The 26,250-nt window shown below is 35.1% G+C and overlaps 3 protein-coding genes across 4 annotated transcripts; 2 read left to right on the plus strand and 1 right to left on the minus strand.

Annotated features, from left to right (window-relative positions):
- The first annotated feature begins 891 nt into the window (after nt 1–891).
- On the plus strand, nt 892–8,019 carry sstr5 (somatostatin receptor 5). Its single transcript, XM_058772038.1, has 3 exons — nt 892–1,287; nt 3,198–4,346; nt 7,012–8,019. The coding sequence occupies exons 2-3, from the start codon at nt 3,255–3,257 to the stop codon at nt 7,090–7,092; spliced, it is 1,173 nt and encodes a 390-aa protein (XP_058628021.1). The 5' UTR covers nt 892–1,287; nt 3,198–3,254; the 3' UTR covers nt 7,093–8,019.
- Nucleotides 8,020–12,879: 4,860 nt separating this feature from the next.
- On the minus strand, nt 12,880–17,468 carry LOC131537435 (E3 ubiquitin-protein ligase TRIM35-like). Its single transcript, XM_058770841.1, has 6 exons — nt 16,948–17,468; nt 16,717–16,812; nt 15,692–15,922; nt 15,596–15,618; nt 15,396–15,514; nt 12,880–14,431 (listed from the first exon to the last, which is right to left on the minus strand). The coding sequence occupies exons 1-6, from the start codon at nt 17,383–17,385 to the stop codon at nt 13,947–13,949; spliced, it is 1,392 nt and encodes a 463-aa protein (XP_058626824.1). The 5' UTR covers nt 17,386–17,468; the 3' UTR covers nt 12,880–13,946.
- A 2,182-nt stretch (nt 17,469–19,650) lies between these two features.
- On the plus strand, nt 19,651–25,896 carry LOC131537817 (lipopolysaccharide-induced tumor necrosis factor-alpha factor homolog). 2 transcript variants are annotated; one of them, XM_058771477.1, is made up of 7 exons: nt 19,651–19,698; nt 21,322–21,591; nt 22,742–22,774; nt 22,882–22,914; nt 23,072–23,104; nt 24,487–24,634; nt 25,352–25,896. In XM_058771477.1, exons 2-7 carry the CDS (start codon nt 21,333–21,335, stop codon nt 25,455–25,457), a joined length of 612 nt encoding a protein of 203 aa, XP_058627460.1. In that variant the 5' UTR covers nt 19,651–19,698; nt 21,322–21,332; the 3' UTR covers nt 25,458–25,896. The 2 variants fall into 2 exon arrangements, with proteins under 2 accessions (XP_058627460.1, XP_058627462.1); XM_058771479.1 differs by lacking the exon at nt 23,072–23,104.
- Nucleotides 25,897–26,250: the final 354 nt, after the last annotated feature.

Below are 26,250 nucleotides of genomic sequence, written 5' to 3' on the forward strand. Positions count from 1 at the left end.
GGATCACTGATGTACTGGACTTGGATTTACAATTACAATTATGGAGAACCAGGTTCTACCTTTAAATACTGAAAACCATCCAGAAATTGGCACACACACACACACACACACACACACACACACACACACAAAAACCCTGCAAACCTAATCCTAACTGGCATCAGAGCTTTGAACTAATAAAACACAAAGCATTTCTCTTTTACTGCATAGTAAACCTCAATTTGCTATTAGAACTCTGCAGGTCTATATTGTGAAAGTGGAATGCAGGCATACACACCCTTGTCATTTCTTAAACCTGTAAAATATGGCTTTAAAATATTTAAACAATAGAGTTTTTCAGCGGTTTTGCACACTGGGTTGTTCACCCTGCCAGTAAAGATTTACAATTTAGACATTTGACCCTTTCAAAAAGGACAAATGTCTGAAAAACTTACAATACCGAACCCTGCAAGAACACTAAAGACTCCAGTAATGCACAGGAAAAATACTTTGAGACACTTAATGGAAATTAAAAAAAAAAAATCCAATTAGTACACAATTTGATATTTATATCTTTTAATTTTTAGTAGGCACAAGAAGAAAATGCAAGTTAGTCTTAGGCAGATGTACAGTAGTGTGTTTTCAAAGGCATAGTAAAAAGACCATAAATTTTTACACTGCTACTTTTCGTTGCGCGACAGTTTTATGATCTGTCACCTGCTTCAGGAATGACACATTAATATAGCCTACTTCAGTGTATCAATAAATTCACCATTAGGGGTTCGTGCAACGTGCAGATCCATGCATGACTATAAGGACTATAAGGAAAACAGAAACTCGTACGTGCCTGTGACGTATGAAGTCCTCTGCTCTGGTCCTGTTACGCGCAGAAGACCAGCCAAACCCATTAAACCGTGCGCGCTTGGAGAGAGCAGCACCTCTCCACCTGAACAGACCTGAATGATTCAGCCGTTTCACGGAGGAAAACACTACAAGTACATTTAGACATTTATTAGGTGTACAAATAGTGGCTTTCTTGGTTGGCCAGATGTGGATGCTATAGTCATATAAACTTGTGCTTTTCTCAAAGAAAACAATGGTGATTACGTGCGCATTGCAAAACAACGCCTTATGTGAACTCTTCTAAACTGTAATCGGGGATGAAGGTGATGTGCTGGCTCTTGATGTTGGATCTTAGACAAAGAGACATTGAGTCATCTAATCCTTATTGATCACAGAAACGGAGAAGATTCTGATCAATTCGTGGAAGCGCTCCTGAGACCCAGAGGACCGTGCGTTGCGTTTGAGGTAGGGTTGTGGCTATACACTATAACTAAATAAGAGTGAAATAGCTTCATTGTGTGGCTGATTAAGCCTAATACTTTACATGGCATTTACTGGAAATGGTCGTGTTATCGCGTTACCAACTTTAATTCCAACCTTTCAAATTGCATTTTCCCTTGAAAACTCTAGCCTACCTATTGCAACAAAAGCATGTAAGCTTTTTTTCTGTTCTTTTCTTTTTTGATTGGTATGATCATCTTACTGCAAATTCGTGACAGTAAAATTTACACTTTGTTAAATATATAGGCTACTAGTTGAAATATATAAATATTTTGTTAGTTTTCCCATAAAGACTGCGAATCGCAGTGACATCCTAAAGCTGATTTCCATATAGCCTATATACACTGAAACAAATAGGGTAAGTAGTTGCAAACAATTAATTTTAGCATTTAATAAAAATTTAAAAAAAAATACGTAGAAAGTCAGTCAACTAAATTTGTTTATTTAAATGTAGCTAAAATAAATTGATTGCAATCACTTACCTTTAAAAAATTTAGTAGCTAAATTCAATTAATCATAAAGTGACAATGCTTGAATGCTATGGTTACTCCCTCAATGAACTGTCAAGTGAAAATTCGCACCCTCAGTAATTCGTAACTTTTATCGTTATTCAAATGATTGAAATCTTACATATAGACCTATACATATATTAAGAATTGGCGAATGACCATCCTGCACAAAGAGATCTGCATGTGCACCATAGATGATTCATTCGCAAGCTGAACAAGGGCTCGTGATTAAATAAACCGTCTGTCTGTATTACAGCTGCCACAAAGATGCAACGGAAAAATAAGACGGCAAATAAGTGGATGTGTCGGCACATCAACACGGCCTTTTGTTAAAGTCACGCACTCGTTTAACTAGAGCTTGTGGCATAGAAGCCAAGTTAAATATTCACCGGTGCAAATGCGGATGGTTCATATGAATTAGTGTCCACTGGACTGTTTGTACTCATAACAGTGACATCGTTACCCTTTGTTTCGATTTATGGTTCAGCGCATTTCTGAGGCTGTGCTTTATTTGTGCAACACATTGTGTCGCTGTGTTCACTTTGCACGCCTCATATCCAGCGCGAGTACCACTTAAAGTCAAGGTCATGCAACACATAAACAACAGCTACATTCTTCATGCAATGACAATGCAATATGAATATGCAAGTTTTTGAACTACGAAAAAATGCCAATTAATTGAGGAAAAGCCTTTGACTTTTTTGTTGAGGTAACAAACACGTTTTCTAATATCTATGGATTTTTTTAATTTTATTTTTTTTAATTATCAGTGCATATCTAAAAATAAACTTTCCAGTTAAAACCAAATTGGGTTTTACAACCTGATTCCATAGAAGAACCTTTAAATTCCTTCAAAAATGTATTTTTATTTTCTAGATCTTCAGAAAACCATTCACTCTGAAAACAATATGCTGATCTGAAGAACCTCTTAAAAAAATCATTTTTTACCCCAAAGAACCATTGGGGAACCTTTATTATTAGGACTGAAAAAGCTGGTTGAGTATCCGTCCCGAATTAGGAAGGTATTTCCAAGTCAAGAGTATTTATGTCATATTTAATACTCTCAGAATTGTTCGGTTCATGTTTTAATCATGTTTTAAATGCTTTCTGTGCACTAAGAAAAGCTGTAAAAAAAACATTGTGTTTGAAGGATTTTTCCATATTGATTTTTCCCATAATTTTGAATTAAACATTGCATTGTGTTAAAGGAATGTCCAATAAACTTATCACATAATGCCATTTTTCTATGGATTTTTATCCTACAGTGTGTGCATAAGAGTCAACCATGTGTGTTTAATTTCACATTTTAAATATCATGCTGCTGAGATAAACCACTATTTTGCATTCTCATTTTGTTCTTTTTAGCCCTTTGGTGACTCAAAAGTCAGCGGTTCCTTGCCAAGTCGGTGCCTGTCTCTAAATATGGCAACTCAGGGGCCCATGTGCAACACCTCAATCTCAGACTATGCAAACCAGTCCAATGAATTCACCAATATTTCCCTTCAACTGAATGGAAGCTTGATGGCCGAGGAAGACAGCACAAAGGTCCTGGCCGTAATCTACCTCGTGGTGTTCGTCGTGGGTTTGACGGGCAACTCTCTGGCCATTTTCGTGGTCCTGCGCTACACCAAAATGAAGACGGTCACCAACATGTACATCTTAAACCTGGCAGTGGCTGACGAGCTGTACATCCTGGGACTTCCATTTCTCACCACCCACAATGTGCTCGCCTACTGGCCATTTGGCAACTTCCTCTGCCGTATTCTGATGTGGGCAGACTCCATCAGTCAATTTACTAGCACATTCTGTCTGACAGTAATGAGCATTGATCGCTATATGGCTGTGGTACATCCTATCCGCAGCACGAGGTGGCGGCGGCCCAGTGTTGCCAAGGTGATAAATAGCATGGTATGGGCACTGTCCTGTCTGCTGACACTGCCAGTCATCATTTACTGTGACGTTCAGCCAGAGCTCAACACCTGCAACCTGAGCTGGCCTGAACCACGTGACGTGTGGTCGACCGCGTTCATTCTCTACACTGCCATATTAGGTTTCTTCTGCCCACTTCTGGTCATCTGCCTGTGTTACCTGCTTATTGTAATCAAGGTAAAGTCCGCCGGTGCGCGAGCGGGACTCTCCAAACGCCGCAAGTCTGAGAAGAAAGTGACGAGAATGGTGGTGATCATCGTGGTGGTGTTTGTCATGTGCTGGCTGCCGTTTTTCATACTCAACATCCTCAACCTGATCAGCACCCTCCCAGAGAACAGCCTTGTCACTGGCGTCTACTTTCTCACCGTCATCCTGACCTACGTCAACAGCTGCGCCAATCCGCTGCTCTATGGCTTTCTGTCGGACAACTTTAAGCGGAGCTTCCAGCAAGTGCTGTGCATCCACAGGGTCAACGAGGTCAGCAACGGTCACCCTGCTCGTCAGCGCCTCAGCAGAACCCAACAGAATGAGGCCTCCTTCCCTCCAAGAAGCTTTGATTTCAACGACCATGTCCAGAGCTATCAAGTAAGTGCCTTTGATTATGAAACACATCTTTAGCAACATCTTTTAAACAATGCATAGACATTCACCTAGTATGAAGACCAGGGTCAACGTCAATGTTGTTATCATTAACTAAACCTGAAGCTGATATATATATATAGATAGATCTAAAAATCTAAATCTCTCTCTCTCTCTCTATATATATACAGTATATAGATCTACAGATCTAAAAATCTAAATCTCTCTCTCTCTATATATATATATACAGTATATAGATCTACAGATCTAAACATTGAAATTTCAAAAACTTAAAAAAACTTTTTTAATTTTTTAGAACTGCGACTTTAAATCTCAAAAAATCGGACTTATAAAGTCAGAGTGGTGAGATATAAACTCGCCATGATAAGAAAATATCCCCCCCCCCCTCAGAATTGGCCTTCATAACTCACAATTTGTGGGTTTATATCTCAAGATTCTGAGAAAACAAGATACAAACGGGCAATTCTGAGTTTACATCTTATAATTCTAAGTTTATATTATATCTTATAAACCCAGAATTGCCCGTTTCTATCTCGCAATTTGGACTATATTTCTCTCATTTGCAAGTATACTGTATATCTCATAATTCTGAATTTGTAACTGTTAGTTCATATCATACAATTCTGAAAAAAAAAGAAAAAAGTAAGACTTGTGAGATGTAAATTCGCAATTGTGAGGGGAAAAAAGTCAGAATTGTGAAATAAGAAATAGGCTTCCATAAAAGTGACTCAAATTGAAATAAAAAAATAAAGCTAATAGAAATATTTGCAAAACTAATAAAAATAACAAAAGCATATAGCATTACAACCAATTAATAAAATGTAAATTTTCATCTAATTTAATTTACATTTATATTAATTTGGAGTATTCTAGCAATTCATTTTACTATTAATATATTCATATCTTTACTCATCTGGATTTGATGCAGATTTACATTTTTTGTAATGTATTTGAACAGCATTCATTTGTTGCAATTATTCAGTTTCTCTAAGGCCTTCATTTCACTAGCGTAGCCAGAAATGTTTAAGTGGGTGGGCCAACATAAAACTGGGTGGGCCAGGTGTGTAGCATATGAAAACTGCATGTCAAATTGCCAACAAAAAATACAGCACCAAGGTTCATTACAAAGTACTTCTAAAGCATGTATTAACATTTGTTATGTTAATGTTAATTTCAAAATGTACTAATAGGACATTATTGAAATTAAAAGTTAACATTTAAAAATGTAACATTGTTAACATTTTGCCTGAGCTGAGTTTGGTTTTTACACAAAGATGAATAAACACGATAACAAATGTATTGCTAATGTTAGTTAATGCATTAACTAACGTTAACTAAAGGAAGTTTATTAAAAAGCATTACCTCAGTGTGAAACAACGGGGCTTCACTGATGATTTCATAATCAAGCGTCTCTGTCAGTTCACGCGCATCGAGGACCGCAGAAATGTGCGCAGCTACAAATTATACAGTTTGTTGTGGCGACCAGGATCTAGCATAATGTTTATGTGTTTCTTTCCACAAAGGATGCATCTGTTTAGCGGATCAAACACTGTACCTGTGCTAATATGATGTTTCAAACACGCTTGGTTCAGAAGTTTCCAATCGATAAATCCAGCACCCTCAGATGGTCAGTCGGGTTTATTGCTAAGATTTTACTTTTTAAAGAATTGATCTGATTTATGTTTGCTTCACTAGGCTATTTTCAAATTTAACTTCAGAAACGCACGCATTTTACTATTATATCCTTACGTTGTAAACATAGGTGTAAACATAACATTGTGGGTGGGACTAACAGAAACGGATGAATCATCATTTTGACAAGCGATATGCACCTATAGGAAGAGGGAAAACTAAGAAACGACCTGTAATTGACCATGAAAACAAGCATTTAATATGGTTAATAAATAAAGTTTCAGTGAAATAAGACATTTATTAGTATTGTTTAATAAATTACATCCATTTGGAAAATTACAAACTTCTCATTGGGTGGGCCACGGATGAAAGTCCCCAGGCCCACCCTTAGCTACGCGACTACTTCATTTTATCACTTATTAGTAACGTGACTATAACTAAAGATGACTAAAGATGACTATGACTAAAGAGGGACGGATGCTCATCGATTATGGTTATAAATGTCAGGCTTATCAGAGCAAACAGCCAGCCAGAGAACATCACAAGTAGAACATCACTAAATCTTCTCGAACCAAACACGTCTGGGCCATCACACCTTAGTCATCAGATTATGAAACATTATACACAAAGAAGTGATATAGACCATAAACACATAACAACCAGGTACATGTTCCTTTCTCAGGCAGCGCCAACATTCTAACCATTCTAATTAGAATACATTTAGAATGTTGAGAAACATGGAAGCTTTGAATGTTAGTATATGTTGGTGCCTTAAGAAGCAACATTTCTACTAAATGGTCACTATTGCATAATGGACTCTATGACACTACTGAAGGCGTGTAGATCTCAACTGGTTGTTCTGTACATAAATGCCCCTTAGATCTGAAGGAAAACAAATACTTGGATCACATCTAAGCTGTATCTGAAGAATAGAATTCTTAGAATAGTTGCTACAAGGCTAAAGGCTTTATTCTTTGTATTGTTTTTGCTTTCTGAAATCCTACCTTTTCTTTTCCAGTCCATTGGTTTGGAGGCTGAGGCCTGTGATAAATTGGAAAACCACCGACCTGGACCACAGCCGAGCAGCCAGTCCATTTAAAATCTGAAAGTTGGATGGATCTCCTTTTTTTTTTTACACTATATTCTTTTTGTTCTGTTTGAGTCGGTCGACCAATCAACGTCATTATCACACGACTTTATATAAAGTTATTGTTGTTTATGCCTAGATCAAACACAACCAGAATACATTTCCATATAAATATCACTTTCCGATGAGAAGATATCGGTGATGTTATATACAGTATGACTGTAAATATGTATTATAATGGCAAATGGCTCATCATTTTGTTCAGCATGACTGAATAAAACTGGGAAACTGTTCACCCACGACCTTTGGACCAATTTGGACAGTTGAGAGAGGAAGTGGCTTCTGCTGTTACATTTTGATGGATCATTGCTAATTTGGTGGCGGTTCTTAACATTTTCACTCTCGAACAAGCTCTCCTGGTGATTTTCTGCATTTCAAAGCAGAGTGATACACAAGGTTTGGTAGAAATGCCAAACAGCCTATTTATTAAAGACAGAATGTCTTATTTATGATGGATGAAGACTCTTAGTTAGAGCTGAAGCAATGGCCAAAACATCCTGAGATGTTCGAGATGTTTTTTTTTCTTTAGTCGGGGTTGATAAGGTGTACCTGTGTTATGCTACCTTAGTCTTGATGTTGTTTGTATCATTCCTAATAAACTTGGATATACAGGATTACAATAAGTTTCAAATCGAAACATGGGAATCTTGTAATAATTCTGTAGGAAAAGACATGTGTGTTATTAGATTATTATGTGCTGTATAGTAAACAATACTGTAAAGTTAATTACTTTAAATAGAGGTCCAGGCCACCTGTTAACCTGTCAATCACACTGTTCAGTTCTACAAGTACATAAACTGCTGCTTACAAGTACATTAAACAGTGTATTAAACAGCTGCTTACAAGGATTAAAAAATATCTCCATCCGTTAACATCTCATGACTTGTTTGAGTTTTTTTTTTCTTTTAACCATACAGATTTTATTTTATTTGCAAGTCACATTTACATCATCAGATTCCTTATTTGTGTTCAGGGCCAGAAGGTCAGCAGATTTTCCATACTTTATTGGCTTTAGATTTACAGAGACTGTACTCATTAATAGACACTTCTGGGTCAGTTTAGCCAATTTTCAACTATAGCCCCCAGGCAGGTATGAAGAAAAGCAAAGAGGCACGCATAAGGGACAATACTCAAAACAAGATAAGTATGCAGACAAAATGTGACAAGACAGTGAACTTAGACAAAATTATTTTTCTGCATCAGAACAGATTTGGAGAAATGTAGCATTACATCACTTGCTCAGCAATGGATGCTCTGCAGTGAATGGGTGCCGTCAGAATGAGAGTCCAAACAGCTGATAAAAACATCACAATAATTCACAAGCCCGGAAGCGACGGTTTGAAGTTAAAAATGTTTTAATGATGAATTTGTCTCTTTCAAACATGCAGCTTTTCTCTTCACAAGACGTTAATTGATGGACTGTAGTGGTGTGTATTATTGTGATGTTTTTATCAGCTTTTTGGACTCTCATTCTGACGGCACCCATGATGTAATTCTACATTTCTCCAAATCTGTTAAAATAAACAAACTCATCTACATCTTGGATGGCCTGAGGGTGAATAAATTTTAAGCAAAATTTCATTCAGAGGATGTACTTTCTCAGACAAAAAAAAAAAAAAAATATGAGTGCGCTGCAAGATCAGTTCTGGTTTTAAATTACATCATCATACAGTCAGCAAAAAGATTCATTTTGTGTTGCTAAAAGCACACAGACCAGATCCCTTCCACTGCTTTTCTGAAATACTATGGTAAAGTAAAAAGGTTCAACAAATGCAAAAAAAATTATATTAAATGGTTACGGTTGCACTTTGGACTCTATAAATACCATGCCCTTTCTGGCATGCAGGCAAATTCCTGCAAATCTATAGATCGTACTATCTTTACAAGTGCACCTTTTACTCTTTTATTTTTTTCCTCCTCTTGAAATGTTCCATTATGCCGAACAATAATCCTTATAATCACTGTTCATTGTTGACGTATCATGAACAGGTTCTGGCCATTAGATTTCCAGGTCATATGCATTCCAGTGTTTGTTTTGAGTTCAGTCACTCATTTGTCACTAGCTTTAGAGGACTTGTCAATGTTAGAACCAGCCACAGTCTTGACAAACCAGTTTCAACACAGTGTCGTTTCACTCTCTATCTCTTTGTCAGCATGCACCCTTTTCTCTCAATTTTGCCGTCTCTACCCATATGTTGATGTTGTTTACTGACAACCCATCTCTCAGGGTTCAGGAGGTTGCAAGTGTCACTGATCTTTTTCCTATATGTTCAAACCTGCCACATGCAAACTCTCAATGTCAAAGCAGAGGACAATACCCAGCATGCACTGAAAAAAAGTGCTTTAAATTAAAATAATATTTCAGTTCCACAAATCAGTAAAGATGCAACAACATCATTATTCCTCTCAGTCTTTAGTAAAATAATTATGTCAGAAAATGATTTGTTCCCATACATTTAATGTAATGAAATAAAATATTTTAAGAGACCAAACTGGTGATTCTATGCATGCACATGATTTATATGTTCCTTTTTACATAACCTCCACAAGCCTCTAACTAATATAACACAGTAGCATACTAAATAATAATTTCCTAACAATCAAATTATAAAATTTCACACTGTTCAATGTCACCCATTTCTCAAAAACACACAAAATATTTAAATTCAATGTTGAATTTACATTCAACATTCACTCTCCCCATTAATTCCCACGCAAAGCATACTGGGAATTATAGATCCCCTGTCTAGTTTCAGTTCAAAATCAAAATGATACATTTAGTCCCAACATGGATTACTGTGGATTGAATGCAAAGAAATTTTGAAATTTAAGAGTTTTGCTCCATTAGCTTATTTTCTGAAAAGAAGAAGAAGTTTGTTTTAAAAGTGAACTCAACTGGTCAAATGAAACACATTAACACAATGTACAAGATACTCCAAAATATAAATCTTTCAAGTAAAACTAATCTTAATAGATGGATTTTCACTTTCCTTGATGTCTGTGTGAAGTGTTGTTGTTGGTTAGTCTTGTGGTGACATAATCTGTGAATTAAGTGTTGCTGAATGAAGCAAAGCAGAGACTGTGCTGTTCACAACCTAAATGACTACCAAATAATTTGTCAGTCTAACAACAGAAAAATGTACTCTGAAAATGTACTCACCCTCACAGGTCATCAAGCATGTAGATGAGTTTGTTTCTTAATCAGAACAGATTTGAAGAAATGTAGCATTACATCATTCACTCATGAATGGATCCTCTGCAGTGAATGGGTGCCGTCAGCTGATAAAAAACTTGTTTTTCTTACAAACATGCAGCTTTTCTCTTCACAAGACATTAACTGATGGACTGGAGTGGTGTGGATTATTGTGGGTTTTTTTATCAGCTGTTTGGATTCTCATTCTTACGGCACCCATTCACTGTAAATAAATTTTCAGCAATTTTTCATTTTTTTGGGTGAATTATTCCTTTAAGCATTTTTTAAGAATTGTGAGTTAATGCAAACAGAAGAAGCTGGTTACATAATTGTAAACATAATTGATACATAAAGAAAGGAAGAAAAATCTGAAGCTAACAGACCAATAAGGCTGGTGAATTTTAACTCTTTTAAAGTAGACGAGGAAACACCCTGCAAGAGAAAACTGCGTTTTGTCATCCGAACTCTTTTGCACACAAAGGTGGATACGGTAGTGAAAATAGTTTCCAGTGTCCTTTAAACCCAGTTGTTTTTAAATTGGCTAATTTAGCGAGGTGTTAAGCCCCACTGATAATACAATTTTAAGTACCATTCAACAAATAAGACATTTTACCTTCCCTTCATTTCATTTGAAAAGAAACGGGATTGTAGGTTATTTTGGGAAGCTGTTAGCAAATTGCATTTGCCTGAATGGATGGAATCGGAAAACCAACTGGCCTTTCCCAAAATCACATTTGGCATTCATTGTCATGCTGACAGATTCACGGTGAACTTTACCTAAAGGTCAGAAGACCGTATATATGTGTCTCAGGTTTCTGTTTTAGAGTTGTATAGAATATCTGATATATGCGTTTTTGACTCCACTAATCAAAGCAAAAGTTCAAAGTGGTTTGAAGACCATTAATTCAAATCGTTCTGAGAAAACTTTGCTATTTTCCAAGCAGAGTTTGAACCCATTAATGGCAAAATGCCAAATATCAGGAGGTCATACATCAATAAGCATGTCCATCAAAAGCCATGGCACTTCCTGGAAACAATTTTCCCCTCATAGGAAATAATCCCATTACATTTTGTCCTGCACTATTTGGTCAGTGCATTAAGGTCTACATACAAGTGATTAAATTGTTATGGAAATGACAGCTGTAAAGGGTTGGAGGAGTTTAAAATAGAGCATTAAAGAGGCAAAAAAAAAAAAAAAGAACTAATTTATTGACTGCAACAAGTGGTGGGCGCACTTCAAATGAAGGGACAAGATGCATTTAATCCTGAACTGAATAGTCTGGCATGAAAAACAACAGGGAAAAAAAACAAAAACAAAAAAGGATTTTAATCATTTCTGTTTCCATCTCAACAAGAACTGAAAGATAATATGCCACTGTTTTTCCCCAAATAAAATGTATTCAAGCAAGCAAATGTGTTAACATCCAACTGCAAGTCAAAAGACATGTCTGTTTACCACACATATATTTACACTGTAATGGAGCCTATATAAATATAAGCAGAAAAATTGTATGTAAGCATGCACTCAAACATGCAATATCTGTTTGACTTTGTTTGTTTTGTTTTGTAAGAAAAGTGATGCATTATTTGTGATATAAAAAGTTTTAGATGCAGAAACTAAAGACAAAAAATACCTTTTTATCAATACAAAATTATTTAAATAATTTTGTGGTATTGTTGTGTGCCCTTATACAATTAAATTAAATTAAATTAAATTAAATTAAATTAAATTAAATTAAATTAAATTAAATTAAATTAAATTAAATTAAATTAAATTAAATTAAATTAAATTAATTTAATTTAACATTGTAAGCTAAATGTATAATTAATTATGCTGAATTTAATTTAAGGATTTCAAGTGAGCATTGAAAGCTGTATGCATAATTAATAACTCTGGATTTAATTTAATCTGTGGTATTGTTGTGTGCCCTTAATTGAATCGAATTTAATTTAATTTCATTTGATTTAAAGTGAGCATTGTAAAGTGCATGCATGTTTAAAATAAACCTTTACTCTTAAAAATAAAGGTGCTTCAAGATGCCATAGAAGAACCTTTTTGTCTAAATGGTTCCATAAAGAACCTATAACATCTGAAGAACCTTTCTGTTTCACAAAAGGTTCTCTGTGGTGAAAGAAGGTTCTTCGGTTTATAAAAAAGGTAAGAAAGAGATGGTTCGCTTTGTGGAACCAAAAATGGTTCTTCTATATGGCATCACTTGAAGAACCTTTTGAAGCTCACAGTAATTATCTGACAGTGACATCTAGTGGCCATCAAAAGATTAAGGTGGAGACCTAAACTGTCAATGCAAAAACATTCTTTTTTTTTTTATTAATTTTTTTTTTTTTAATTGGGAACTTCTTTTTTTTTTTTTCATCTTAGTAAACATAAAGAACAATAACTAATTTTCTCAGTTACTTATTTGCCAGCCACAAGAAACAGAGACAGCAAAGAGTGTCAGAGGGCCAATTAATCTATTGACTTCTTATCTCTGACTTCACAACATAGAAATTGAACAATAACTGCCAGACACATTCACTTGGTTTCAAAGAATTTATGGAAGATGTTGTTTGTCCCAATGTGGGTTTCTATGAAGGATTTTCATCTTTTTGCACAAAGTGGCAGGGGAACTGAATATCTAGACTGATTATTCTCATGTGCTCATACCATACACTTCATAATATTCATGCACATTACACAATACTGGAATAAACAGAGGTGTCAAACAATGTCAATTTTGTAAACAATCCAAATTCTGTTTCATCTTAAAGTATGTAAAATGCCACAAAATAATTTTACTGACAGGACTGGAATGTATTAATTATGGCTGACAGTGACATCTAGTGGTTAGAAGTGGAAATATTGAAATTCAAATGTACATCTAATTTGTATATGAGTTACAGACACTACACTGTTGCTGGTAGCTACCATAAGCGATTTGATCATTGGCGAGAGGTTACTTTTGCTAATATTAAGGATAACACTGGTGAAAGATAAAATAATAACACAAATATGTGCAAAGTCATTTTAATTCATATAAAAGTTAAAATCATAAATGAGAGGTCCTTTGCTTATTAATGGATGAATGTTAAATAAGCCAAATTGTTCATAACAGTTTTGATGTTAGCTGGCCTGGCTAGGTTAGCAAGCACATGCAAGCTTGATTTCTTTGAAGGACACTGGATAACGAAAATTATCGTGGATATAATGGTGAAATAAGATGCTTAGAGGTGGGCCGGCAGCACAGAGTCAAAATGAGAAAATTTCCGCTGTTGTATATTGAAATATCAATGTCACTGGATGGATGATGAGAAGAGGTATAATCCGTGTGAGAAGCCTGTTGATCCACATTATTATAACAAACTCCGGGGTAAGCTCCGGGAGGAAGTCAGCCAAGGGCGCCAGATTGATCACACAGTTACACAATTAAAAGCCACCAAGTTGTTAATATCATTTTGGTTCATTATGTCGTGTCAGTCAGTGTGTCTGTAGTGCTGAATGACTGTAGGGATGATATTCATATCAACAGCACTCTTACTCATGTGATATGGATTAAATATTGGAAACATGGCGACTGGAAAAGATGAAAGCAGGAAGATCCAGGTGTAGCCTTTACTAAATTTTGTAAGACAAGATTCTCAGAGAGGAAGCCGTTTCAAAGAAAGGAAAGACAGTGTCAGTGAAGGTGGTTTTGAATGTGTGTAGATGTGTGTTAGTTACAGGATCAAAGAATAACACCATTCCTCTGTCATAGTCCAGATACACTCTCACATACTTAAGCTTCTGTTTAACAGGAAAACCAGACCTTTCATACAGTCCATACTGCACACTCCACACATCAGTGTCAAAGAACTGACGTCCCTTCCTTTGGTTCGATGCCGTAGTTACTCCAAGAATCCAGAATGAATTCCCTTTAACCTCCACATCCCATCTGTGTATTCCTGAATTAAAACCCTCTGAACCCAGAACACAGGAATAGCTGTCAAATCTCTCCAGATTATCAGGAAGAGATTGTTTGTTCCAGTGGTCTCTCACACTGGTCAGATCATCAGACAGGACGAGCCCTGGATGAGCCGTGTTTGGATCCAGAATCACAGGAGCTGATGAGACACAATCAACAGATGCTTTTATTTTAGTTTAGTTTATTTTCTACTGCCTCAAGAGCAGCAAAGTGCTGTACAATGCATTCAAGAAAACCAAACAAAGACAATAACAAACACAACATCTTAAAAAAGGAAATATATACTAGGTCTCTCCTAAATCAGACTCTAACGCCATAATATAAAAGTGCTTCTTTAAAGCCTTTTTAAAAGCGAACACAAAGGGGGCAGAGTGAATAGCTAGAGGTAGATTATTCCATAGCCAAGGGCCGGCAATCGGAAAGGCCCAATAACCTTTTTATTCTGATGTTTGTGTAATGATCAAGAGTGAACTGTACACAAACTATTATGAATTATGACAATTATCATATTGATCTAAGAACAGCATAAATGTTATAAATATTCCAGAATGTGTCATTTCCAATGTACATTATAAAAACAATTCCGCACAATTTACGGTAAAAAAACGGCAGCTGTGGTTGCCGGAATTCTACCGTAAAAAAATACAGTAACAACATTTTAGGTTTTACGGTTTTAACTTAAATTTACAGTTAAATACCATAATTTCATTAACTGTTATAATGTTAATATACCAACTTGTTAAAGTACTGAAATCTGTTTTGTACCTTTGAAATACACTGATAACCACCAAATGCAGGTGGTGATGAGAAAGTCACATGATGAACCAAAGCCCATCACAAGCAGCTTTAAATAATAACATAGAAGATGCACAGTGTCATTCACACAAGCACTAAACACCATCATGGTGTTCAAACAAAATTTGAAATGCAACGCAAGGAATTTTGGGAACGTCAGTTTACGTTTTTCCCTGTAAATTTTACGGGAACTTACCGTAAACCATTTAACAGGTTTTTATTGTAGCATTTTCACAGTTTTTTACTGTTAACATCACAGTCATTTTTTACAGTCTATGTGTAGGAGTATAGATCTTCTCTAGACTCACTGTATTGGATACTGTCCAACAACTTCTTCCAGACTCTGAATGGCAGGTTGCTCAAGTACTGTGGCACGTGAATCAAAGCTCCAGAAGGCATCTGTGGATCCGGCTGTGAGATCTGGACTCTGGAAGAACATTCAGGAGTCAGAACTGCAGTGGCTTTGGATCAGAAGCAGAGAGACCAGAGACACCAGCAGATCACTCACCTTTCCATTGAGACTGGAAACTTCTGCAGAACAAACACACAATTTATCATCAACAGCTCAATCAATCAATCATCAATCTATGATCTGAAATCAGACCTTTAGAAAGCAGACATCATTGTCTTTCATCATCTCCTCCATGTCTTTGATTGTGTGTGAAAGAGCTGAGATGTGTCTGTTGATCTCCTCCAGCTTCTCCGCCATCATCTGCTTCTTCTTCTCCTCTTCATCTCTCAGTGCAGTGATAGTAGCTTCTTCTTCATCTCTGAGAAACTGATGAAGCTTCTCAAACTGCTGTTTTATCTGATGCTCTGTGTGCTCAGCTTGAGACTGAAATCAAATCACATTCACTTCAAACATCTCAATCAACACACATTACATCATTTACACAAACGTTTTGTTTTTCACCTTAAAGAAATAAGATTTTCACTGAACATATTTGGGTTGCTATAGACTTCCATTTGTTTTATTTCATAGGTTTGATGACTACTCATTTTACAGTGAAAATAAAAGTAATTTATTGCATTTCTTCTGTACTGGGGTGTAAGGCTGCAGATCCTCACAGACTTTAATCTTCTGAGTGATGGACAATCCAAACAGTGAATTAGCATTCAGATAGGCTATTTGTCTTGTGTAGGGTTATAAAAATGAATACAAATAGCACGCCAAGATCGTAGTATTGATGCGGGAAAAAAATACTTTGGCGTGCATATAATACGCAATTTGTTGGGGTGCATATGATAAGCAGTTTTCGCGTACATATGATACGCATCAAGCCCACAACCCTAATCCTATCCACTGCGTATCATATGCACGCCAAAGTCTAAAACTCGTGCTATTATAAGCACTTTCATGAGATTTATACTTCTTGCGTAGGTGACCGTCTGCCGCGGTCAAACCATTCACTGGGAAACAACTGATGACAGAATGGTTTAATAACTGGTTGAACAATTGGCGGAAAAGAGTGTTTCCATATTTATTCGAGCAGGTTATGTGTTTTCAACCGAGCCGAATTCTTGCTTTATTTTTGATTTTCAAAAAAGATAAAGAAAAGAAAAACAATTTTTTTACATGATACCCCACTCCCCATTCAAGTAGCCTAATTTATGAGACCGTTTCCTCACCTCGAAATGTTGGACTGTTTTCTCAAATTGCCCTTTAATGTTCTCTTTGTGTTTAAGTTTCGCTTGTAAGGATCTTAGTGCTGTATTTATCTTCTCCTAGAATTCAACAACATGAAAATACAAAACGGATCAGCTGCTGAGAAAATACATTAATATGATAACATTATATAAACATAAATATAGAATATAAAGGTAAGCCAACTTAAATAGATAGATTTTAATTTCTCTTACCTTATAAGATGAAACCGCTTCATTGATTGGTCTGAATTTGTGGTTGTCGTGTGTTTGTGAATCTCTGCACACTAAACACACAGGCTGTTCGTCCTCCAGACAGAAGAGTTTGAGTTTCTCACTGTGTAAACTGCAGATCTCCTCAGACCCCGATGAATGGCTCTCATTTCTCTCCTTCAGGAACAACTCACACAAGTTTTTTAACACAAGATTACTTGGAGGATCATCTCTTGAGGATCTTCTCCTGCAGACAGGACACTCCTGAGTTTCCTTGGTTCTCCAGAACTGTTGAAGACACTCTTTACAGAAACTGTGACTACATGATAAAACAATAGGATCCTTGAAGATTTCATAACACACAGGACAACCAAGTTCTTCTACAAATAGTGAATCCATCTTTACAACAACAACTTTACTTTCACTTTCGGAATGATGCATTTAAACATGAATAACCACGAGACTCACAAGTCAGAAAAAGACCTCAAAAATTATTTTTGAAAGGGTTTCACTTCCTTCTCAACTAATCACTGCTACTTTTTTTTTTTTTTTTTTGCTTTAGTCAAGATATGGTCTGTATGGCAGAAAAGAGTAAAAATAAGTGTTGTAAAAGGGTGGAGTTTCTGACCATCTATGATTATATTGGTAAGCATATCAGAAACATCAGGATTTCTTCAGGTTAATGTGAACAAAACGCATTCAAAATGAACACGAGAGAACATAATTATGTTTATTTAAAAAAAAAAGAAAGAAAAAAAGAAAAGACTAAAGGCTTATTCGCTATTATTTGTTATGCAATTTAACCAATAGGTGGTGACAAATGAGTCCTTCTTGACCTTTACAATGGATGTGAACGGAAACGGTTTGTTTATGTAGGATATTAGCATAGCAAATATATCCAGGCTTGCCTAGCTCATGATTCACTGTCCTAGTGTGTTCATTTTAGAGTGCCGCTTGCACTTCATTTATGACTTATGACTGCCACATCTAAAATAAACAAACTCTCTACTACAGTTTAAGTTTAGAAAATAAAGTGTTTATTGTGTAGTTTATTGTGGCCAGTGTTTAATATTATATTTAAAAGATAACTATAAATAAATGTTTATTTATGTTTATGTTAAATAATGTTTAAACATTATTTAACATATATGGGCAAAATCGATGATAGTGTTCACTTTGTCTCTGGTATCCATCTGCTGGAAATTATCCGTTAAAGAACAAAATGAGGTGCATCCACATGGGTGTCAAATTCAGCTCCTGGAGGGCCACAGTTCTGAAGACTGTAGATCCAACCTGTTCCAACACAGATACCTATAGTTTTCAAACAATCCTGAATACCTTGATTACTTTGGTTCAGGTTTAATTAGGATTGGAGCTAAACTCTACAGGACAGCGGCTCTCTGGGAACAGAGATTGACATCCCCGATGTAAACTATTGTTGGCTCTTTTGCTCCCCATGGAGCTGCTCAAACTCCTCCATCACAAACTGTTTCTTCCTGGATTACTGCTTCATCGTGATTCATGACTATAATCTTCTGGTATCTGGTAACCAAATTCAGTGTAGAACAGGCAGTTGGTTACAAAATAGGATATATAAACAAACATATCACATTTCCTTTATGTTGTTAAACTTGGCATTACACTACTGCTGTCATAAATGCTGTCATAAATTCATATTACAAATCAGTATTAAATGATGAATGTAACTGATCTCTATTCAGAACACACAATAACAAAAAACATCTTGTGTTTATGAGAAAGAGACAGACATGGCTATTTTGTTATATAACAGAAACCCTTTTAACATAACAGAACATTAAACACTATAACAAATCTCTCCTTATATTAATGTTGAGCACAAATACAGTTGAAATAACACTTCATTTCAACATTTACTCATAGAGAAACAAAGCAAGCTGGGAACTAGAAACTAGCTTGACAAATTGGTGCTCAAACAAATCAAACAAATCTTAAAGTCAACTAAAAGGTGTTAGTTAGGATATAAGTGAGGTTAATATTACTATTTTTTAACCTATTTTCACACTTCTCTCTCTCGCGCTCTCTCGCTCTAGACACACAGGCACATAAGTGTGAAAATAATAATATGAATACATATGAAGGCTATAAAAAGATTTGAAATACAGTATATTTTATTATAAGATCACTAATTACTGCATTCACTGCTTTTGGCAATACTATGCCATCAACCAGTTTGTGAATGCAAAGATATTCAAACAACTCTTGCACGCAGCAAAACTAATGGCACGACAAGGCTCAAGAAAACCAAACTAATGCATATAAGCATGAATACATAACCTCAAAACATAGGTAGGTCATTGGTCAGTGGTCAAAGGTCAGTGGTCTCCAGTAGGACAGAAGAAGCACTTTTAAATCAAAATAAATAACATAAAAGCCAAAAAGCTGATGATGCATAAAAAATGTGTATAGAAGTGTGATCAATCCCTTCTGGATGAAATTCACTGCTATATGCATTTCTGTACACCGTTATGATCAAATCTGATGGATTGAATGAATCTATTAGCCACCAAATAACAATCTCAGAAGTTGAAGTCGTCATCGGAAGCATATTTGGTTGGGATTCGGTTAAAAATCTCCTCCCTTTTTGCTTCCTTTCTTCACCCTCCTCTAGAACTCATACACGTCCTTTTCTCCTTTTCCTGAACTCAGTTTCATCTGGTCTCCAAGGAAATACAACATCCAACCTCAAATCTCACTGACCTCTCATTCTTGTAGGTAAGTTGGTCTGGAAGTAGATTTAATCAGAGAAAGAAATAGATGACGATACAGACGAGAGATATCTGTGAAACCTTTGGTGGTTTTGAGCTAAGGCAATTAGATATAATCTAATGACCAAGAGTTAACAGATATGACAGTTAGCCTATATTCATTTCAATGATTCAGTGGTGCATTGTCATTTATTCCTTATAGGATTATACATAGCACAGTGTTACGTTAAAATTGTTAAATTCATTCACCATCTGTGGCTGAGAGCTCTGTTTTCTGCCTCTGTTTGCATATTGTTTGTGTGAATGACAAAAGAGTCATGCTGCTGAATTCTTTGGCAAGTCTAATGGAAGTTGATTCATGACTTTAAAACATGAGAATCACAGTCTAAGACTCATTGTTTGGCAACAGCGTTCCTGAATTGGTAATCCATAAAAATACATTTGTAATTATTGTAGTTATTTTGTAGCTTGCCTGTCACCCACTAAATGGAAATTGGTTATTGCACTGACGTCAGAGCTCTACAACATCCAGATGCCTCAAAATCTCTCTTTTTTTTACCCATCAAATTTATAACAAACATATCTGGTTTAAGCATCATTTTCTTTCTAATTTTGGGATGCTGATTTCAGAAACAGTGCTCTAGTGCATCACACTTTCTCACAAAATGATGTATTTCATGAAGAAGCATGTATTATCCCTTAATAATCAGAAAAACTGCCACAAACAAAGTCAGGCTACAACTATTAGTTCTCTGTCGATTCTCACATGAATAATTCTGAAGAAATTATTTTATGACTAACAGATTTTAGTTTAAGATTTTAAGTTGAATGTTACATTATTATTTTATTTTTGTTATTTTGAGAAGTGCAGTAAAACTGATGTGTATGTCATTTGAAAAATCTTCATTCTTATTTTTTGTGTATATGGAGGGCTATACAAAGTGGAAAGTTTTAATAAATAATTTGATCAAATTAGGTAATACTATGTGTTTAAAAAAAAAAAGAAAAAAAAGTATTCTTCAGGATGTCATAACATTTTTGTTATTAGGTACTCAACAAACTTTCATAAATGTAAATGTAAATGAGGCAAAAATTCTGTTTTGGGAAATAACTAATTTGATTTTCAAATGGAAGAGGGAAGCTCTACAACTTGGTTTTTACAAGCTATGTCATATGTCTTAAGTTCCTGGTCTTGATGATGTGGTGGAAAATGAAGTTTCCATGACCAAAAGGAAAAGCAGTGCAAAATACTTTACAAACAGAACATTTCCATGTCAGAATGAAATTTGGATGCACTGTAGAGATTTGAATGAGTCTTGTCAACATTTTTTTGCTGGCATTTGCATTGGGACTCAAGTAGTCCTCACACCTAAAACGACTGTAAAGGTCCTTGCACACTGAGTCTGAAATTTTCGTATGCGTTTTTCGTACTTTTCGTATTCGTCATCCTTTCCTATCAAAATGCATGCTACAGATGCGAAAACACAGAAAATCAAGCCTGGTCTGATTTGTTTTCAAAGCGCGAAAATTTTGACTCAGTGTGTAATGGCCTTTAGCCTAACTCGCAGATCATCTTCTGTGTGCTTCTGTTATGTTTTTTAAGTATTATTTTTTTGTTTGTTTGTTGAAGGAGCTTAGAATATGGATAAGGCCGGAGAAACTGATTTGGATGATTTGGAAACGGTGGAATATCTGGAGGATATGGAGGATATGGAGGATATAGAGGCTATGAAAGCCACTGAAGCTTATGAATCTGCACCACCCTACTCAGGCCATCCAGCAGATTACATAGGAAAAGACATGACCCACAACCCAGGATACAATTCACCTCCATATCCAAATATTAATATGGCATACACCTCGTATCCAGAGCCGGGATTTAATCCAAACTTTCAGGGAGGTACGTTTGTTCTGATAAAACTCAGTTGAATAGGTTGCTTGTTGGTGCATTTCTTAGCCTTCATATTGTGTTCATGTCATTCAGAAAATGCTAGTTAATGTTATCACATTGTACATTGACTTTGCTCACATGGGGTATAACAACTTTGCCCCCCAAATCATCATTTTTACACCTTTTTGAGATTTTCTCCCCACCTTGTTACACTTGTGTTGTTCCTGGTCCAAAATGACTGGCCAACAAGATATTGCTCATAAATGTCATATTATGCTATAGTATTGACTCCACAATTTGGTGATAATATAGATTACATTATTTACGACACCAAACAAACAAACAAACAAATAATTACTATTTTCCTCTTATTGAGAAGAAAATAATCTATGACCGTTAAAACAGTCACTAGAAAACACTAAATCACTGTTTAAAATTTGTGTGCTGAACATGATAGATGACAGTAACACTCGTTACTAAAAAGTAACAATCATTTTAAATTGTAGCAATTAAACAATTTCCCCTTAATTGAGAAGATAATAATCTGTTGTGTCTGTTAATAGAAGCTAATTGCATACATAATAGATTTGAACTGGATATAAACACACATATACATCTGTGATAACTCATTATTATTAATGAGAAGGTGTGGCCATTATATTGTAAAACACAAGCGCTTGAGTCATCCCTTGATCATATCAGACACACATATATGTGACCCTGGACCACAAAACCAGTCTTAAGTCACTGGGGTATATTTGTAGCAATAGCCAAAAATACATTGTACGGGTCAAAATTATACATTTTTCTTTTATGCCAAAAATCATTAGGATATTAAGTAAAGATCATGTTCCATGAAGATATTTTGTAAATTTTTTACCGTAAATGTATAAAAACTTTGATTAGTAATATGCATTGCTAAGAACTGCTCCTCCTGCCCTCATATGTTGATATGTTGATGAAAAAAAAAGAGAACAATAAATATATTTTCATTGTGTAAAATTATTATAATCATGTCTTTTTACTCAAAATAACATTTTAATCACATGATATGTAGCACGTTGACTGCTGAGGTTAATTATGCTTGTTTGAATTTTGAAAGACAGTATGTAGCTACTGTCAGTGACAGCTTTTAATGCTTCAAAATCTTTTTCTAAAGCTCCAAATCAAGGGATATATCCTCAAATTAACAGTAAGTTGCCGTTTTTAACTATCAAACAGTAGAAAAGCTACTAATTAATTAATACCAATCACTGGTATTAGTCCAATGAAACTCTTTTTATTTTAATTTTTTTAAAGGTCCAAACCCTGGGATGTATCCTCAAGTTAACAGTAAGTACAGTTTTCAACTATCAATTTAAACAGTTATTTTAGATGATAATCCTCAAAATGGCTCAATACTCAATACTATTTAAAAATAAAAAATAAAAATCTATTATCAGTCACTGATATCAGTGCAGTACCACCCTTTTAAAATATTTTTCCAAAGGTCCAAACCCAGGGATGTATCCTCAAACTACCAGTAAGTTACAGTTTTCAACTACCGTAATCAGACATTCATTAGGCAAGCTTCAATAACAACCAAAAATTTAATTTCTGAAATCATTTACTCACTCTCATGTTGTTCTAAACATATTTAACTTTGGTTAAAAAAATTAAGACATTTTTATGAAGCCTGAGAAGTTTCTGTCCCTCCAACCAAGTCCAGGCAACCAAAACTTAGAAGCTCCAAGAAGGACATAAAGGCATCATAAAACAAACCCATACAAATCAGTCTTTTGAATACATGTGATTACTTTATATGATGAACAGATGTAACTTTTATTTGACTTTATTTAACTTTACATCCTTTTCGGAACATATACAAAGCGATCATATCTCTACACAAGCCTTGGATTAAACCACTCAGTTCATAATTCAATTCATAATTCCTTTTGCAACACCTTTATGACCTTTTTAGATCAAATTTTGGTTACCTGGATTTTATGATATATAATGTCTTAACATTTTAATGTATCCTAAGTATGAACTTTTAAAGCAAACTAAAGTTAACTTGATATCAGTCTGATGTTAAGGTTAATAAATGTTAATAAATGTTAAATTTGCAATATTTACAAGCTCATAATGTAACACTGTATTGCTATGGCACCCAGTTCTCTTCACCTCTTAGCTTCAACATTTCATAGCCTCTCTTAAATGAAGGGTTTCAGGGTTAACAACTGTTATTATTATTAAGTGATGCTTGTTAGATGGTTCAAAGAAATCAACAGTCATTTTGATCTGTTGTTCAGTTTCCTGTAATTTCCATGTGATTACTTTATATGATGAACAGATGTAACTTTTGTTTGACTTTATTTAACTTTACATCCTTTTTGGAACATACAAAGCAATCATATCTCTTCCCAAGCCTTGGATTAAACCACTCAATTCATAACTCAATTCATAATTCCTTTTGCGACACCTTTATGACCTTTTTAGATCAAGTTTTGGTTACCTGGATTTTCAATGGAGGGGCAGAAACCTCTCAGGTTTCTTGAAAAATATCTTAATTTCTGTTTTGAAGATCAAATTCTTATGTGTTTGGAATGATATGAGAGTGAGTAAATTATGATACTTTTCATTTTTGGGCGAGCTGACTCTTTAATACTAATACTACACTTCATTGGAAGTCAGATGTGAGTTATTCAACTTGATATCTCAAACTTCCAAAAAGCAATTCCACTGCCTGATTTTCAAATAATGACATAGAAAAAGAAAAATGGCAAAGCTACTGTTTAAGTTGTTCAATTGTCAATACAATTTCTCCCAGCAACCAAAATGAGAAGGATAAATGATGCTACACAATGGCAGAATGGTAGCTTTTCTTTTTATCTGGATCATGTGTTGTGTTTATGTACATTACAGCCGTAACAACCACAGTGATGCTTCCCAGCCTGCGTGATTTACCTGCTCAAACCATGTGCCCTCACTGTAAGCACCAGGTGATCACGATAACAGATCACTACTCTGGACTCATGGCCTGGCTGGCCTGTGGCTGTCTTGCCCTCATCGGGTAAACTTTCTCCTTAAACTCGATCATTTCATAAAACGTACTACACACTCTTAAAAATAAAGGTTGGTTCCATGAAGAACCTTTAACATTCATGGAACCTTTTCAGTACACAAAAAGGTTCTTTACATTTTTAAAATATTCTTCACACACACACAAAAAAATATTATTTTAAGAATTGTTCATTAAAAGGTTCTTCTATGGCATAACTGTGAAAAACCTCTTTTGGAACCTTTTGGTACACAGCTAAGACTGCTATGTGCCTGCTTAAAATCCAGTGTAAATATGCAGTAGACTAAATGATGCCTGTGCCACCTTTACAGTGTAAATTTGCCATTTGTCTCCCTTTTTAGACAGAATACACAAAAAAAAAAAAAAAACATTTTGAGGTTGTAAATAAAACAAAGATTATTGGAGTACATTTTACAATAAAATAAATACTAGTCTTTCTGCTGAAGAATTTACTTTCTATTTAAGTATTACTTAAAATGTACTGACAACTTGGGAGTGGAGATTGTTTACACGTCACTTTGTTTTCAGTGTAGGCTTGTTGAGTTTCAGTGGGACATTTAAATGTAAATAAAAAGTTATGTAAATCATATTTTATCTTGAAATGCTGCAAGCAGACAGCAAGAGCCAAGAGTTAGAGAGGAATAGAAGCAGTTATTGGAAGTCAATAGGGCAGACAGTGATTGATTGAGTCTGATGCCTCTTTTGCAGGTGCTGGCCGTGTTGTCTAGCACCTTTCTGGATGGATTCATGTAAAGATGTTGAGCATCGCTGCCCAAACTGCAACAACATCTTGTCTTTTTACAAGCGCCTGTGATCTGGATTCTTTGATTTGAATGGGATCTAATGGGTATAAGACAAAGGAATGTGTCTGAATTTCATTTTTACAATGCAATTAAATTCCTACACAGGTGATTTCAAATAATTTCAGAAATATTTATTACTTAACAAAATGCAACTATTACGACACATGTAGTAAGACTATATGGTAAGTGTTTACATTGTATGTAATATTTATTAAAATATTTATGGTTATAAATATTGTATGAAATAGAATATTTAATAACTGCTTTAAAACTTTACATTCAGCTTCTTTCAGAACTCTGCCTGCAAATGTAGATCACAGTTATGTCTCAGATATATACCGTCTTAACATTTCAATGTATCCTAAGTATGAACTTTTAAAACAAACTAAAGTTAACTTGATGTCAGTCTAATGTTAAGGTTAATAAATGTTAATAAATGTTACATTTGCAACATTTACAAGCTCATAATGTAATACTGTATTGCTTTGGCACCCAGTTCTCTTCACCTCTTAGCTTCAACATTTCATAATTAGCCTCTCTTAAATGAACGGTTTCAGGGTTAACAACTGTTATAATTATTAATTGATGCTTGTTAGATGGTTCAAAGAAATCAAACTAAATATAGTGAAGTAAATTGTTCCTAGAATGAATTAGTGAACCTTATTGAAGTTAACAGCTCAACAGTCGTTTTGATCTGTTGTTCAGTTTCCTGTAATTTAAACTCTTTTGAGAATTACAGGGCAGCCTTAATGAATAATTTGATCACATTCACATCGTTACATAAATTCTTAATTTACATTCACA

This window comes from Onychostoma macrolepis, chromosome 03, assembly GCF_012432095.1.
Source record: "Onychostoma macrolepis isolate SWU-2019 chromosome 03, ASM1243209v1, whole genome shotgun sequence".
Classification (NCBI taxonomy): Eukaryota; Metazoa; Chordata; class Actinopteri; order Cypriniformes; family Cyprinidae; genus Onychostoma; species Onychostoma macrolepis.